The sequence below is a fragment of the Phycodurus eques genome, chromosome 3 (assembly GCF_024500275.1).
Source record: "Phycodurus eques isolate BA_2022a chromosome 3, UOR_Pequ_1.1, whole genome shotgun sequence".
Lineage (NCBI taxonomy): Eukaryota > Metazoa > Chordata > Actinopteri > Syngnathiformes > Syngnathidae > Phycodurus > Phycodurus eques.
Genome location: NC_084527.1, coordinates 21,142,841 through 21,161,044, shown reverse-complemented (window position 1 = coordinate 21,161,044; position 18,204 = coordinate 21,142,841). Strand labels below are relative to the sequence as shown.

Below are 18,204 nucleotides of genomic sequence, written 5' to 3'. Positions count from 1 at the left end.
GTATGTTTTTGGGATGTGGGAGGAAACCGGAGTTTCTGGAGAAAAGCCACGAAGGCAGAGGGAGAACATGCAAACTCCACACGCGAGAGGCTGGATTTGAACCCAGGTCCTCAGAACTGTGAGGCAGATGTGTAAACGAGTCTTCACCGTGCTAATTTCCTTCTTTTTTTTTCCCAGTTTTGTCATCCACATCCTGTTTGAGCCCATCCCAATTTGCTTTATTTTGTAATCCACTTCCTGTTGAGGAAGTCCTGTTATTCTCAATTTGTTCCATTTTGTAATCCATTTCTGTTTGTTATATCCGAGCACCCATTTGATTATTCATCCAATTATCTTTTTCTATTTTTTTATTGTTTCAGTTAATTATCTTTTTTGGCTCACTTCCTTTAAAAAAAAAATACTATCATACATCAGGGTGCCGAAAGTACAAAACAATTCCATTAACGTTCACCTTTTTACCCATTTTATTTTGTTGTCAGACGCTTCATATTTGTCTGTATGTCCGACCACCAGGAGGCACAAGTGAGGAAAAGAGACTTGTAAGAAGTGAAAAAAAGAATTGTTTATTAGTTTTCTTCTCAGTTGGCTCGAAGGTGATGTTGGCACGTTCTTTAAGGTACAGTACGTCCAAAACTTAAACAACAACTTTAGGTCCCCAACATTCAAAGGAAAAAGGCACAAAAAGAAAAAAAGACACAAACATGCAACAACTTATACAACAATGTACACAAAACGTGATACATGCACCCACGACACGCATGTTGAAGCGGCCTCTTAACTTTTTTCCGTAGTAATGCAAATGAGTTAACATTCCCATCAACTGAACATCTACTCCAGTTGAGAGAATTTGCTCGTTCCTCACGTGTTCCTTGCATGTTCTAGATGGTCCAAACGGATTGTTAAAGCATGACAGTGAACTTAATACATTTTCTAGAACACAAGTGTAATACCCGGGTGCCAGATCTGCACCCTGATCTGTCCGCTGCATCATTTTAAGTGGTCCACCAAGGCAAATCATGTGCATTGACAATGTTTTTTTGCTGGATTACCAAAATGTTTAATTGTCTGGAGCATTTTTTCCTAATCAGTCCCCCAAATTGTTTGTTCCAACTATTATTCTATTTTAAAAAAGAATAACAGTTGAACAAATATTTTCTGGCATTTGATTTCAAAACTAGTTATCCATTAATTTGTGTAAATCTAATAATATGATCATTCATTTCTATGGGCTCAGTGATAACGGCCCTCCAAGGGAAACAACTAGGATGGGGCCTGCAACAAAAATGAGTTTGAGACCCCTGTTCCAGAATGACATGAAGCACAACAATCATTCTTCATCTTGTTTGGACTGGCTGCTGAGATGTTCTAGAATGTCCAACAGGACTGGATTGTTATACCACAAGGGGGAGAGGAAAAAAAACAAAAACAACAACAAAAAAAACTTTCTAAAGCGAGATGAGGTCCAAGAACATCACGCTGAAGTGCATGTTCTAGAATCATCGGATCCACACCAGACTACATCTCGTTTTTTAGACAGAGCTGAGAACATTGCTCTAGAATGTCCAGCAGGAAAAGAACTGGATTGTTTAACTATAGCAAGCTGCAAAAGGAACGATTAACATCTTAGAACGTGAACCACATTCTAAAAGACCAATTACCAGATCAACGTCAAACCATGTTGTTCTCCAGATACCAGAGAATGTTGTTCTAGATTAGCATGTCCAACAGAAAAACATTCTAGAATGACATCAAAGAACATGATGAGAACATCAAGCATAAGTAGACGTTCCAGACGGCCAGTCTTCAGATCAGCGCAAAACAACATTTGTCAGACAGAGCTTGGAACATTGTTCTAGAATGTCCAACTGTTAAAAGCACAACAAAAGACAAAAAGAACATTCTATAATGACATCCACCAACATCAAGCTATAGCACGTTCACTAAGACCAATCATCAGATTAACGCCAGATAACACGTTTATCTTGTTCTTCGGAGCTTGGACCGTTCTAGGATTTTCCAACATCAAAAGAGATCCCACACATTCTAGAAGACCAATCACCAGATCAATACCAGACGTCTTGCTCTCCACCTTGTTCTTCAGTTAGAGCTCCAAATGTTGTTCTAGAATGTCTAACCAATAGATGATTGTTAAAGCATAACAAAAGTAAAACACCCGAGAATGAGATTTAGGAACATCAAGCCGAAGCACACGTAGGAGACCAATCGTCAGATCAGCACCAGAGCGGCCAGACCATGGCTTGTTTTTCAGTCAGAGCTCACAACGTTGTTCTAGAATGTACAACAGTTATGATTGTTAAAGCACAACAAAAAGCAAAACGAACATTCTAGAAGGCAGGTCAGAAACAAAGCTGAAGCACATGTTCTAGAAGACCAGCGGAACACCAGACCATTTCTTGTTTTCCAGTCTGAGCTCAAAATGTTCTAGAATGTCTAACCGTTATTGTTAAAACACAACAAAATGCTAAACAAAGGTTCTAGAAAGACAAAGATCATCCCACTGAAGCACACGAACAATCATCAGTTCAAGGCCAGACGATGCCTTTTTTTTTTTTCTTCCCTCCCTTTCTCCCCATCTGAGCTGGGAATGTTCTGCAATGCTACAAGGTCAGAGAGTTGAGTGCAGCGTGTTGATGACCATTTCAAGGACAGAGAGACGTTTGTTTTATCGGCCGTCTGATTAGCTTGCTAACAAATTCTTGTGGCTTGTCTTCAACTTGAGCGCTACCTCCATGGGCTAACAATGCTAAGGATGCTAGCAGTTGAGAGAGAAATCATTAAACATTGTGATGTCATCAGTGGTCTACTGTCAGCTTTATCTGGATGAGTCACCATGAATTTTGACTACAACTTGAGTGCAAGCTGCTCAAGCTAACAATGTTAGCGGTCCAGAGAGATCATTAAATATGATGTCAATGGCATCCGATTTGCCAGCCAACAAGGTGCCATGAATTTGAACATTTTGAGTGCTAGCTAACAATGCTAACGAAGCTAGCGATCCAGAGAGATCATTAACTGTTGTAATGTCATCAATGGTATCCGGTTAGCTTGGTAACAATGACTTCTCATGAATTTGGACTTCAACTTAAGTGCTAGCTGTGTAAGCTAACGATGCTACCAAAGTTAGCAGTCCAGAAGCATCAATAAATGTGTTGTCATCAGTGGCATCCAGTTAGCTTGTTAACGATGAGGTCCCATGAATTTTGACTCCGACTTGAATCCTAGCCACATGAGCTAATGATGCTAATGGTCCAGAGAGGTGCAGTCAAGCTCTGTTCAAGTTCCTGCTCGTCATCCAAAAGGGGCGGGGCTTACAGCGGCTGGCGCGTTCTGAAAAGAACAACAAGCGTGTCCATGTGTCTTAAGGGGGGGTTGGCGGTCTTTGGGGCGAGGGTTTAGGTGGTCTTGACCAGATCGTAGACGTAGATGTGAAAGTCGTCGTCGAACTTTATGAAGTAGACGGAGGGCTTGGCTTCCACCTGATGGATGACCATCCCCGAGCGCTTGCCTCCATCCTCTTTGGCGTACTCCACCTGCTTTCCCACCAGACTGTCCACGACCTCGCCCGGCTCGCGTTCCGACGACGCGCTCTCGCCTGCGGAAAAAGGAACAACAGATATTTTTAGTTTAAGAAGAATTCTCACTTTTTAATTTAGGTTTGATTAACCAATTATTTAAATAAATGTTAAATGCACATGTAAATTATTGTATTTATAATTAGTGACTCACTTATTCAAATAAATAACTATACATGTACATTTATTTATAATTAATTTGCTTATAATTAATGACCAAATTATGTATTCCTGTACTATTAAATGATTGTGTAAGATACTTTTTAATGAAAGAATTATTTAATTAAAAAAAATATGAATAACTGAATTATAATCAATCAACTTGTTTGATAAATGCAAAAAAAAAAAAAAAGTTTGACATTTACACGTTAATTTATATACCACATTAAATTACTAATTTTTTTGACATTGTTTATAAATCAATTTCATCGTAATTACCCAATTATTTAATTCCATCACTGCCACTGACGGCTATTTAAACCTGAAATCCACAACTATTTTTTGTTTAAAAAAATAATAATAATTTCCCCCATGCCACTAGAAGAGGGGAGGACAATGCTGATTAAGCCTGTCAGCTCCTCTACCATCTTGCTGTATTTTTCAATATTTGATTCTCTTTCAAACTTAGTGTCTACCGTATACATTCCCACGCTGGCCCAGTTAGCGGTGCACCGCATAGGACGTAGCCGAAATGTCGGCACGGAAATGAGGCATTTTACCAAGCAATATGGTCGGTAAAAAGCTCACTAAAAATATGCAGAGTTTCTGTAGCATAAAATAATCATACAATAATGACTGTGTAAATAAATACAATAATTAAAAATTGCAGCAAAAAAAAAAAAATATCCCCTTTCAAGGAGCGCTTTGGCTGCCAACAGCTGTGTAGGCAGTCATGTGTGCTGAGCAGCAATCCTCGCGTCCCTGTTTTTATAGATCCTTATCTAATTTCTTTTGACGTGTGTGGAAATTAACTTGCTACTGACCCTGCGATGTGGTTGGAATGTTTATCCACTTGATTATAAATGAGCGTCATAATGCTGCTGCCTTTCTCTCTGCCTCCTTATCTGCCTACGGACATCGATCGCCGGTGACATCCAGTTGAGGTCCGGAGATGTGACATGAAAAGCACGATCGACATGGGGGAAAAGACCAGAGGAAGAAGCTTGGGGCAACTGGGGAAAAAACGTCCTGCACAGAATGCAGTCAAGTTAAGGGACAGCCTCACGATTCCTCCCGCACATTGAGCGATTGCATATCGTACGTTTGATGCTGCGCATACATTATTGTACTAGATCACATTTATTCAACCATAAAAAGACAGATTAATACTACATGAACAGGAGGAGAGTGTGATACAGTATATTATTTGAACCGCTGTAAAGAGGCACATACGTAGAGCCCCGTGTGCATGTTGTTCCATAAACGTCGCTAGCTAGCTAGCTTCACAAGCTTTTATCCACAGATACATGATAAATGTAGTTAAGTATTGTTGTAAAACAATAAGATGTATACTTCGTAATGTATATTATTTGAATGGTTTGGGGGGAACCCAGAAATGTGTATGTGACTCTACATGAACAAAAAGGCACTGTAACACCGCAGTTGTTAGAGAACACAGGTACGCTGGATCTTAAACTTTCCACCCATTTTATTTACCTTGCGGCTCGCGAGTTGCAACAGCTTTATTTACACAGTGTATATTCACCAGCGAGAGGTGGGGAGACAGTCGCCACTGCCTACGTCATCGAAGCGACCTAGCCTTTGTTGTAATGCTGAATTCCAGCAGTGGGGGGCAGTCAAAAATGTTACATTTACGTAAACAAATATAGCTTATATATATATATATTCCACAGGTGAACAGGTTACCGAATTTTCACGACCATAGGGCGCACCGTATTAAAAGGCGCAGTGCCAGTTACGGGGTCTATTTCTGTATTTAACACATACATAAGGCGCACCGTATTATTGGGCGCAGGAATGGTAAAACATACGCTAGCTTAAAACATACGGCAGCATGCATGCACGCTAAAACAATGTTTTTAAAAAGGCACCGGGAGCAAAACTGAGTTCCGTTGTACTTTATTGAAGTATTTAATGTCCTCACGTTATTTTTTTCATCAATCATCATCCACAAATCAATCAAAGTCCTCATCTTCTGTATCCAAAATGAACAGCTGAGCAAGTTCTCCATCAAACACGCCAGGTTCCCTCTCGTCATTGTCGGAGTCAGTCTCGTTGCCGTGCGGCTCCTGAGAAATGATGCCGGCTTTTACGAAAGCTCGAACAACAGTGCAAGCAGACACGTTAGCCCGAGCATCCGCAATCCATTCACAAATTGTGGCGTAACTCGCCCGGCGCTGCCTCCTAGTCTTAGTAAAGCTGTGTTCGCCATCTGTCATCCATGGCTCCCACGCCGCTCGCAACTTCACTTTGAACGCCCCGTTTACACGGACGTCCAGCGGTTCGTCAAGCCTCCCGGAATGATGGCAAGCTCCGAGTTATTGCCCTCAGTCGAATGGTGACTGTAGAGACGCTTCTCCCGGCTGTTCTTTGCTCATTAATCCATTGCTCGAGTTGGTCTTCCAACTCGGGCCACCTCGCCTTGTTTCCGCGTTTTGTTTTTCTTTTTCAGCTTCATCTTCTTGACTTGGCGACGCTCGTTTTCCTGCTTTCTCCACTTCCTAACCATGGATTTGTTGATCTTGAAGTCTCTCGCAGCTGCGGCTGCTCGATTTCCATGTTCCTACGCATAACTAATAGCTTGCAGTTTAAACTGTGCTTCGTAAGCGTGTCTGTTCATGGGTGCCATTTTCGGGGGTCCTTCTCCAAACCGATGCGCACACCGGAACTATATACCTACTGGGGGCGTCTTTAGCCTCCTCTCTTACGCGCACCCTTCCCCCTTTACGTCTGCTGCTGTCCTCAGTAGCGTCCGCCTTCCTCTATATAAGCAGCGTGTCGGCAGGAAATGCAGTCAATGTCAAATGCAGTCAGTCAAGCGCAGTGCTCATCAAAGTCACACAACGACATTTACAGATTTTGGAACTCAGTGCACACATAAGGTGCGCTGCATTGTAAGGCGGCCCGTCCGTTTGGGAGAATATTTCAGACTTTTAAGTGCGCCTTATGGTTGTGAAAATACAGTAATTGGAAACAGATGAGTGTCATTATTGGGTATAAAATGAGCATCCCCGAAAGGCTCAGTTGTTCACAAGCAAGGATGGGGCGAGGCTCACACTTTGTGAACAACTGCGAGAGCAAATAGTCCAACCGTTTAAGAACATTTCGCAAAGTACAATTGCAAGGAATTTAGGGATTTCATCATCTACAGTCCTAATATTCTCAAAAGATTCAGAGAACCTGGAGAAATCTCTGCATGTCAGCAGCAAGACTGAAAACCAACATTGAATGGCCATGACCTTCGATCCTTCAGGCGGCACTGCATTAAAAACTGGCATCAATGTGTCAAGGATATTACTACGTGGGCTCAGGAACACTTCAGAAAACAGTGTCAGTTAGCACAGTTCGTCACAACATCTACAAATGAAAGTCAAAACTCTGCCATGCGAAGCAAATGCCATAGAACACCTCCACCCAGAAACGCAGCTGGCTTCTCTGGGCCTGATCTCAACTGAGATGAACTGACGCAAAGTGGAAAAGTGTGCTGTAGAATCCACATTTCAAATTGTTTTGGGAATTCATGGACATTGTAACCTTCGGGCCATGGAGGAAAGGGCCATCTGGATTGGTGTCAGCCCAAAGTTCAAAAGCAACCATCTGTGATCCTATGGAGGTGTGTTACTGCCCATGGCATGGGTAACTTGCACATCTGTGAAGGCACCATTAATACTGAAAGGTACACACAGATTTTGAAGCAACGTATGCTGCCATCCAAGCAACATCTTTTTTTCAGAAAGACAAAGCAAAGCCACACTGTGCACGTGTTACAACAGCGTGGCTTTGTAGTAAAAGAGTGCGCATACTAGACTACCTGTCTCCAAAAATTCGTAGTGCATTATAAAGTGCAAAATAGGACAATGGAGACCCCGGACTGTTAAGCAACAAGCATGAATAGGAAACAATTCCACCAACAACGCTTCAACAGTTAGTGTCCTCAGTTCCCAACTGCTTCTTGAGTGTTGTTAAAAGGTAATGTGATGTACCATAGTGGTAATCCTGCTCGTCTCAGCTTTTTGTTTTTTATTCAACTGAAAAGAGGTTCAAAGGGATTTGCAAATGAATGTATTCGGTTTTTATTCCGGTTTTACACAACATCCCAACTTCATTGGAATTTGTATTATAATTCTCATTTTTAACTTAGAATTGAACTAAATCAAATAAATAAACGTTAAACTATTTTATACATACATTTTCTTATAATTAAGTTTAGTTCATCTTTTTTCAAGTTATGGTTAAAATGTTATAATTACATAAAATGTTGATAAGGTATAGAAATAATTTAAAAATAAATGAAATGTTTTAACTTACCAAGTTATGGGAAAAAAGGTAACAATGCAGCAAATATCACAGGACTCTTATAAAGTAAACGCTCAGTGGGCAGAATTTAATAACGAAGCGGGCTGTTCGTGGCCCACAGGCCGAACATTTGCGCACCCTAACGGTGGCAATTGTTGCGTTCAGGTGCCACTTACTGGCGTCGGGCATAATGCGCAGATCTCCCTCCTTGTAGTCATCCAGTAGCTGGTACATGTAGAGCACTGGGTCCTTCTCGTACGTGATGAAAAACCAGGATGTCATGATGGGCGCCCGGGCCAGCACCATCCCCCGCCACTCCTCCTTGGGGCCATCCTCAGTCTCGAACATGTGCTCCACCGCCTTGCCTATCATGGCGTCCGCCAGCAGCGCATCCGTCACACGGGCCGGAGCTGGAGTCAAACACGAAAACAATGGAAGTAAGTCAAATCACGGTTGTGATTTCCGATTCACGCTCTCTATTAACACAGGCAGGCTTTGTGGTTCATTTGGAGTCTGTGTATTAATTGTGGAACATTCTGTGGTACTTGCCCCTTTTCCATTGTATCGGTTCTACCCCCCAACCAGCCTTGCCGGGTCGCTTCTCTGTTACACTTTTTCAAGGCCAAGCGGTGACAATGGCACCTCTTTTCAGAACCTTTTTCTTAACGTCGCCGCAGATAAGCTTTTATTCTCACCGACACCCTCTCTCTTTAGCCACCGGTTTCTTCCCCCACTTTTGATTGGTGCCCGTTGTAATGGAAAAGCAACGGAGGCCAGGCCAAGCGAGGCCGGGGGCAGAGAGGGGCCAGGCCGTTCTGGAACTTGTAATGCAAAAGCGGCATTTGTGGTTAGTTCACAGTCAGTATTGAGAGTAGGACACTTAATGGATATCTCGCTGTCTGAAGTAAAGAAACTTAGTGGTGAGTTTCCCATCTAAATAAATGCTGTTTGACATACGATTGTGTGCTCACTGTCTTTACTAATAGTGGGACCTTTCATTGTTAGTTCAGTATCTCTATTAAAAGTGGGACAATTTGTGTTTAGTTTACTGCCTGTAAAAACAGTGGGACACTTCATGGTTAGTTCACTGCCAATCCTGGGTTACTTGGTGATGAGTTTGCTGTCCTTATTACCAGTGGGACACTTTGTGATTAGTTTATTGTCTAAATTAAGAGTCGGACACTTCCATCTTATTTTATTGTCCGTCTTAAAAGTGAGACTATGGGGTTTATGCTACAGATGAGGCAGGACTTCTGGCAAAAAAAAATGTCTGTTTATTGAACATTTCTTAATGTTTTTTTGTAAACACCATCTGCCAGTCAATCCAAAACGAAACAGTTGATGTTTTAGCGAACAAAAAAACACTACTGTCGATTATTGATGTGTGCCTTTCTTTGTCTCTCTCTCCCTTTTTATTTTTATTGATTTATTTAGTTTTTTAAATGTGCCTTTGTGTGAAGCTTCTATAGCATTAGCCCATGCGAACGGCAGCCACACAGCACACGGCACCGCCCGGCAGGGCAAAATGATAAGCGAAGAGAACTTTTCGGATCTTGTAGACATAATGGCCATTCAAACTATTGTGACACGCTGCCCATTCTATTTTGGAGCTTGTGGATGATCAAAGGCTGACTTGGAGCCAATCGGTCACAAAAGAGTCAAGCCACGCTATGAAGTCACACAAGTACGATATAACTCCTTTCAACTCTGCATCTCCGTGCTTTTCCGGGCGTACGTACCGTCCCAGGTTTTAAACGCAATCTTACGCAGGATGGGCACGTAGAATTGCTACGCCATAAGGGGGGCTTAAATAAAACAATGACTTTTATGCGATTGCTGACTTCCCTCAAATGATCAGTTTTCGATTTATTTTATGTTGGTCGGTATTATTTGTTAACAAAGCAAAAAAAAAAAAAAAAAAAAACTCCTTTAAATATGGAATACAAGTTCAGAATGTTTAGTGTGCAAAAGCATGGTGACGATAAGCCGGCCAGCTGCCGGGCCAGCTCGCTGTCTCTAATCAAGTTGCTGGCCTCACATACAAAACACAGCTTACTACTTGAATTCACCACAAAAGGGGGGGGGAAGACAATGTTTGATGTAGTTTGCTTAAAGACATCAATAAAATGTCAGTAATTATGTCGTCCCTTGTAGTTTTGACCAAACAACGAGTGGGCTGTAGTGAGCTAACATTATTACACATTTGACAATCGGTCCAAGTATTGACGCGGATGCTTTAACAATCAGACTCAACGCTCTCGGCGAAATTTCCGGTGTACCTTGAGTGAATTGCAAATAATCCAGTCATTTGGCGTAGACCGGAAGAGGCGGGGGCGGATCAGTCCTTGAAACCGGAAGTGCGTGGCGTACGCCCCATTTGTTGTGAGTTTATACTTTGGAAAAACGTTGGAACACTTCATAGTTAACACAATAATAATAGTGAGACACTTGGTGATGGGTTTGCTACCCTTGTTAACTGTGGGACACTTGGTGGTTAGTTCATTGTAAAAATGGTGGGACACCATGCTTAATTGTCTATTTATATTGGGAAACTTAGTGATGCGTTCACTGTTATCAACTGCGGGGGACTTTGTGGCTAGTACAGTGTCCTTTTAAATATCTAAAGCAGTGAATCTTAACCTGGGTCAACCACAGGGATTCACTGGTCAAGACTGTGTGTGTGTGTGTGTGTGTGTGTGTGTGTGTATACGCGGGTATACTGTTCCCCCCAAAAGTATTGGAATGGCAATTCCTTTGTTTTTATGAGACGCAAGTTCAGAATTCCAGCGTTTATTTCATATTTACATCTGGATGTGTTAAACAACTCAGGACAGAGCACCTTTTGTTTGAAGCCACCCACTTTTCAAGTGAGCAAAAGTATTGGAACATGTAACTGATGGGTTTTTCTAGTTGCTCAGGTGTTTCCTTTTAGATTGATTGCTTAAACTTAGTACTTGTTTTTGGCTTTCACCTGTGAAAACTGCATTTGCTGTTAAGCAAACATGGAGGCCAGAGAGCTGTCTACGGGAGCAAAGCAAACCATTTTGAAGCTGAGAGAAGAGGGAAAATCCATCAGAGCTATTGCACAAACAGTAGGCATAGCCAATACGACAATTTGGAATGTGATGAAAAAGAAAGAAACTACTGGTATACTGAGCAACAGACATCGAACAGGTCGGCCGAGGGTATCAACAGACAGAAACATTGTGAGAGCGGTGAAGAAATACCCAAAGACAACAGTCAGTGACATCACGGCCAACCTCCAAAGGGCAGGTGTGCAGGTATCACAATCCACTGTTCGAAGAAGACTTTGAGAGAAGAAATATACAGGCCATACCACAAGATGCTAACCACTCATCAGCAAAACAAATGGAAAGGCCAGATTGGATTTAGTAAAGTACAGGGATGAGCCACAAATGTTTTAGAACCAGATTTTATGGACTGGTGAGACCAAGATTAACCTCTACCAAAGTGATGGAAAGGCCAACGTATGGAGAAAGAAACGATCTACTTATCATCCAAAACACACAAGCTCATCAGTGAAGCATGGTGGAGGGAATATCATGGCTTGGGCTTGCATGGCTGCTTCTGGAACGGGCTCACTCGTCTTTATTGATGATGTAACTCATGACGGTAGCAGCAGAATGAATTGTGAAGTCTACAAAACCATTTCGTCTGGCAATTTACAGGAAAATGCATCCAAACTAATCGGGAGAAGCGTCATCATGCAACAAGACAAGGACCCAAAACACACTGCCAACACAACAAAGGTCTTCATCAGGGGGAAAAAGTGGAAGGTCTTCGACTGGCCAAGTCAATCACCGGACCTTAACCCAATAGAGCGTACATTTTACCTCCTGAAGCAGAGACTGAAGGGAGAAACCCGCAGAAACAAGAAAAAGTTGCAGTAAAGGCCAGGAAAAGCATTTCAAATGAAGAATGCAACAGTCTAGTGAAGTCAATAGGTTGCAGGCTTGATGCAGTTATGCACGCAAATATGTTATTCACTTTAAGTTAATTTAATTATGTCTGTTCCAATGCTTTTGCTCACTTGAAAAGTAGGTGGCTTCAAACAAAAGGCACACACTCCTGAGTTGTTTTACATCTAGGTGTAAATACCATGAAATCGCCTCTTTCACCCTCGCAGGTTTCTACATTCCTCCCCAGGCTGACCCGGACTCAGCATTGCTAACACTCGCTGAACAACTAAACAAACTTGAAAAAAATGCACCCAGATTCACCCCTCATTATTTATGGGGACTTTAACAAAACTAAACTGAACTCCCTAAAGACAAGCAGCACATTGACTGTCCTACCAGGGAAAACAATATTCTAGACCACTGCTATACCACGCTAAATAACGCATATAAATAACGTGCTATCGCCAGTGCAGCTCTGGGCTCGTCTGGCCACTGCTTAATTCACTTAATACCAAGCTACAGGCACAAACTTAAAATGTGCGAAAACAGTGAAGAAGTGGACCAATGAAGCAAAGATGGAACATCAATACTGTTTAGACTGCACAGACTGGAGTGTCTTTGAAACTTCAACTGGCAGCTTGCATGATTACACGGAGAGCATCACACCCTATATCAGTTTCTGTGAAGGAGTGTGTACCAACAGACATTTTGCACGTTCAATAACAACAAGCCATGGTTCACTGCCAAACTTACTTAAGCAACTTCGCCAGGCTAAAGAGGACGCCTGTTGAAGTGGGAACAGAGCCCTGTACAATCACGCTACAAATCAGCTGACAAAAGAAATTAACACTACCAAGAGAAATTATGCAGAAAAGATGGAAAAACAGTTGACTGCCAACGACTCAGTCAGTCTGGGGAGGATTAAAATCGCAAACCAACGACAAGCGACCACTTCCCCCAAAACATAGACCAAAAGGACTTGCAGACCTTTGACTGCAGATTTGAAAGGGGCACTTTCACATCCCACATCCAGCCAGCCGTACCACCGTCCACCGTGGCACCTCTGACTTCTGCGTTGAGCATTCATGAACAGGATGTGAGACATCTTCAAACTACAAAAGGTTAACAAAGCGGCAGGCCTAGACCTTATGTCCCCATCCTGCCTCAAAGTCTGCACGGACCAACTCGCTCCAGTCTTCACGCAGAGCATCAATAGTTCTCTGGAATTGTGTGAAGTACCATCCTGTTTGAAACGCTCCACCATCATCACATGTCCCCTGCTGGACCCCCTGCAGTTTGCCTACCGAGCAAACGGGTTTGTGGATGACACAGTCAACGTGGAACTGCACTTCATCTTAAAAAACCTCAACGGCACGGGGACCGACACAAGGATCCTGTTCGTAGACTTCAGCTCAGTTCAACATCATCATCCCCGAACTCCTCTACTCCAAGCTTCTCCACCTTAGTGTCTCGCCTGCCATCTGCCAGTGGATTTACAGCTTCCTGACAGGCAAGACACAGCAGGTGAGGCTGGGGGACACCCCAAGGATGTGTCCTCTCTCCGCTGCTCTTCTCTCTCTCCCTCTCTCAACACAGCCGGCTGTCAAACTCCTGAAGTTTGTAGACGACACCACAATCATCAGCCTGCGACGAGGCTGCGTATCGACAGAAAGTGGAGCCGCTGGAGGTTTGGTGCGGCAGACACAACCTGGAGCACAACACGCCCTCCAACAAGGTTAAGAACCACTGAAATAATCTTTGTGGTGTGCTCACGGTCTGTATTAAGAGTGGGACACTATCTGTTACTTTACGGTCTGTACTAAGATTCAGAAATGTTGTGCTTAATTCACAGTCCGTATAAACAGGGAGACTTTGTGGTCAGTTCACCGTCCATAGTCACTGAGGGACATTTTGTGATTAGTTCGCTGTCTGTAATAAGAGTGGGACACTTTGTTGTTAATGAAAATAAAACTGTTCCTTACTTTGCATTTCTATTTTACTTATTAATTACATTATTAATATCGTTTATGTGTGTGTCCTGTGTGCTGGTGTAACACCTGAATTCACCCCTGAGGGAATCATTAAAGGATTATTGGTATCTTATTTTATCTTAATTCACTGTCTATACAAACTGAGAAACTTCACAGCTAGATCATTGTCATCATTACCAGTTGGACCCTTTGTGGTTAGTCCATTGCCTGCATTAACAGTGTGACACTTACACAAATGGGGTTAGTACACTGTATTAAAAAGTGGGACGCTTGGTGGTGTGTTCGCTGTGTGTATTAACTGTGGAACACTTCAGGCAGTTCGCCGTCTGTACAAACAGTTGGATAATTGGTGAGGAGTTTGTGGTCATTATTAACTTTGTGGTTAGTTTTTATTAAGTATGGGACACGTGGCAGTGAGTTCACTGTCTGCATTTAAAGTGGAAGATTTTGGTGGCTAGTTCGCTAGGTGTATTAATAGTGGGACAATTGGTGGTTAGTTCACTGCCCTTATAGACTTAGGGACACTTTGCAGTTAGTACACGGTCCTTACTAACAGTGAGACACTTTGTGGTGAGTTGACTGTCTTTACCAGTTGTAGTACACTTTGTAGTTAGTTTACTGTCTGTAATGAGGGTGATATGCTTAGCGGTTAGTTCGCTGTTCGTTTCAAAAGTGGTTTGTGAGTTCAGTGTCCGTATACAGGGACACTTGGTAGTTAGTTCACTGTCCTTATTAACTACATGACGCTTGAAAACAAATTGAAATGTATTATTAAGAATAGGGCATTGCGGTTAGTTCAGTGGTCGCTTCAAGAATGGGACACACAGGGGTTTGGTCAGGTGTGATCGGCGCTTCCTCACCCACTAGGTCGGGCAGCACCTGGAGTCCGAGGACCCGCTGGTCGCTGTGCAGTTCCAGGCCGTAGATGCAGTCGAAGCCGTCGTACTTGATCAAGTAGAGGGACGGGTTGACGGGGACCTGGTCCAGAACGGTCCCCTTCCATTGGGACGACTTACTACCTTCCTTCCACACGTGTTGGATCCTGCAGCCCACGATGTTCGTCTTGGCCGGGGACAAAGTTCTACTGGGCCCCACGCCGCTCTTCTGCTTCCTGCCAGAGAAGACATGTCAGAAATTTCAGGACCTCCTCTTCTTCTTGGTCTACACCTTGGTCATACTTGTGAGGATTCCTCCTCTTCATCATGTTGACCGTCACACCGGAATGTCCTGCAACACACAACGTCATCCCAGTTGGCTCGGTGGTGCGTTCGGTTACACTCGGGCAATGCGGCGGCCACTCACCACCGTCGACTCTGGGCCGCGGGGCCTCTGGGCTCTTAAAGGGGGTCTTCATTCATCCACCTGAGTCGGGGGGAAGGAGATGAGGTGGGGGTGGCGAAGGGAGGGGGAGGAGGGAAGGAGGGGAGGGAACAAAAGGGGGGTGGGGGGGGGGGGGGGAGGAGCACCAGGAATTAGACAGGGCCGTGAAGCATTCACACTGGGGGGGCTGCAGGTTAACTCCTGTAGGGAAAAGACCAACTTCCAGCTTCTGTCCACCTGAGGACACACAAAAAAAGGAACGTTTCAACTTCCTGTTTTTTTTTTTTTTTTTTTTTTTTTTAAAGCGAAAAGTTCTGCAGTTCCACATGTGAGCAAAACCAAAGCACGCTTAGATCAGTAGCAAATTCAGACCAAGACCGCAATACGCTGAGCTGGGAACACTTGGACCAGGTTGGACCAAAGCACACTTAGACCTTAGCTGGGAACATTTTGACTGGAACCAAGGTACACTTGAACCCAAGCACACTTAAACCTGAACCAAAGCATGCTTAGACCAGGAACAAAGTACATTTGGGCCAGAAAAAAAACAATACTCAAAGCAGATCCAAAATACACTTGGATCAGGACCTTTAACAGAGAAACCATTGCAATTATTTCTTAGTCCCAACTCCAACGTCATATCCCTGCGACACCCAACACATTTTAGCTTGGTAATGACGTCTCGACCTCCCCTCGAGTGTGGAATGCACTGAATGGCGCGCACACAGTCTAAACATGTTGTTGTTTTTCTTCCCTTCAGCGGCCACGCGAATAGCAGCAAGCAAACCATGCTGACGCGTTGAGCCTGCGCAAGTCTGAGGAATGCGGCGAGCTCGTGTGTCCCAGTGCGGTCCTATTTGACAAAAATGCGCATCCTCTGTGCGGAAGGCGAACAAAGGAGACGGAGGGCTCACAGCACGCAAACACGGCGAAGCCAAAGGAGTTCGTTTTGGGGTTGGCGCAAAGCGCAGAAAGCCGAGCAACCGCCCAATGCGTCCGCTTTCTTACCGACTTGGCGTCGCGATCGGCGTCGCAGCTCAATCGCGATCGACGTCCGCGTTCCGATTGATCTGCTTTTCCGACGCCAGGGTTCAGAGCCGCCACGCCAAGCTAGCCGCGCTAACGACGGAGGCACGGCGGAAGTGGGGACGCGCTGCTTTACAAGTTAAAGCATCACCGTCAACAACGGTATTAAGGAAGCGTAGCGGTGATTGGTAACGGTGGTCTCACACGCAGGATGTCCAGGTTTTCAATCCGACTCACTGATGATTAAATTATCTTTTATTCGCTTTATTTTAAGTGTTTGCAAAAACCCGTAATAGTACACTTTTAATTTGAAGATTTCACCGGAGGTCAGAGGCCAACAATAGTCGCGGGAAGCGTCGTCCCGCCTTTTCTCTTGTTGTTAAAAAGTGAGCCTTCAGTGGTGCGGTAGGTTGTGGTTTTCCTGCAAAATACTGAGCCGTTGCGTTGCCCCGTTGCGCGCGCAGTAATAGTGGGCGGGGCTTCCTACGCCTGAGCGGATCACATGATCATGTGACAACTTTTTGACCTCGATCTTTAAAGAGCTGATCCGGAGTCTGAACTGGCGTGGTTTATTGCAGAATAGAGACTGCTGCAATACCACATAAAGGCCGATCTGGGAGCAGTTTTGTAGTTTCAGCCATTTCTGTTTATCCTTGAATAATAATAATCATAATAAGCGGCACGTGAGTGATTGGTAAGCACATCTGCCTCACAGTTCTGAGGTACATTTGTGTTCAATCCCCGGCCTCGCCTGTGTGAAGTTTGCATGTTCTCCCGTGCCAGCATGGGTTTTCTCCGGGTACTCCGGTTTCCTCCCACATCCCAAAAACATGCATGGTAGGGTGATTGAAGACTCTAAATTGCCCGTAGGTGTGGATGTGAGTGCCAATGGTTGTTTGTTTATATGTGCCCTGCGATTGGCTGGCGACCAGTTCAGGGTGTACCCCGCCTCTCGCCCTCCAGCATGCCCACGACCCTAGTGAGGATAAGCGTTGCAGAAAATGGATGGATAATAATAATAATAAGAAGAATTTGTTGTATTGTTAACAAAATGAAAAGTTCTCACACACACCACTGAAATCCTTTCACACAACGTACTGAAATGCACCCATATACCGGTAATATACCCTGCAGTTTATGACAGCATTTCACTACTTTTCCTGACATATCTGTTGCAGCGTGCCATTTCCCAGTTATTCATTTTTGATCTCATCCTCATCACGGCCCACCACCACACATGTCACGAAAAGTGCCTATATGGGGTTAATTGTGTATCTTCTACAATCTAGTGGAAGAACATTTAGTTGTTCTGCCTGTCACTCACGATATGTCGCTGGCACAGGTAGATGTTAGATACGTCAGCATCCACAAGGGAAAGTCCATGTTCCAGAGCAGTAGTCCAGGAAATAGGTTGTGAACATTTCAGCAGGCTTTTCTAAAGAGACAGGTTTTAAGGTCACGTTTAAAAGCATTTGTAGTCTGTGGAGCCCTCAGGTGGTCAGAAGTGCTACAGAAGTTAAAGAAAGACCAAAGTGCCACCACACTCACGACATCTGGACATCAATCCCACTGAGATATTTTACGCTTACTGTTCTTGTGAAGCAGGATAAAATTGAAATTCCTAATTGGTCATTTGCGAACACTACATATGAGTTAATTGATTGCACTGGGGAACACATTTTTTGTTGCGTTAGGTCTGACAGCTGTTTTTAACCAATTGTTGGGTGCAGAATCCAAAACTGATCTCAGTTTTTCTCTATCACATCAAGTTTTTGAACTATAGATCCCCGTTTTCTGAAAAAATATGAAAAACACTGTACTTAGCATATGTGCTTGTTTTATAAAACTTTTCAAATATTACATACAATGAAATATGAA

At 43.5% G+C, this 18,204-nt stretch overlaps 1 protein-coding gene across 1 annotated transcript; it reads right to left on the bottom strand.

Annotated features, from left to right (window-relative positions):
• Window positions 1-544: 544 nt before the first annotated feature.
• On the bottom strand, window positions 545-16,412 carry spinb (spindlin b). Its single transcript, XM_061672677.1, has 6 exons — window positions 16,309-16,412; window positions 15,283-15,537; window positions 15,159-15,207; window positions 14,841-15,091; window positions 8,246-8,479; window positions 545-3,613 (listed from the first exon to the last, which is right to left on the bottom strand). Exons 2-6 carry the CDS (start codon window positions 15,332-15,334, stop codon window positions 3,414-3,416), a joined length of 786 nt encoding a protein of 261 aa, XP_061528661.1. The 5' UTR covers window positions 15,335-15,537; window positions 16,309-16,412; the 3' UTR covers window positions 545-3,413.
• Window positions 16,413-18,204: the final 1,792 nt, after the last annotated feature.

What these genes read in the sequence shown, in the direction of transcription:
- spinb (XM_061672677.1), bottom strand. Translation starts at nt 15,334, where the DNA reads ATGAAGACCCCCTTTAAGAGCCCAGAGGCCCCGCGGCCCAGAGTCGAC. An exon ending in GCGGCCCAGAGTCGACGGTG is followed by an intron (nt 15,208 to 15,282) that starts GTGAGTGGCCGC and finishes TGTGTGTTGCAG; the next exon opens with GACATTCCGGTGTGACGGTC. An exon ending in GGTGCTGCCCGACCTAGTGG is followed by an intron (nt 8,480 to 14,840) that starts GTGAGGAAGCGC and finishes GTTTGACTCCAG; the next exon opens with CTCCGGCCCGTGTGACGGAT.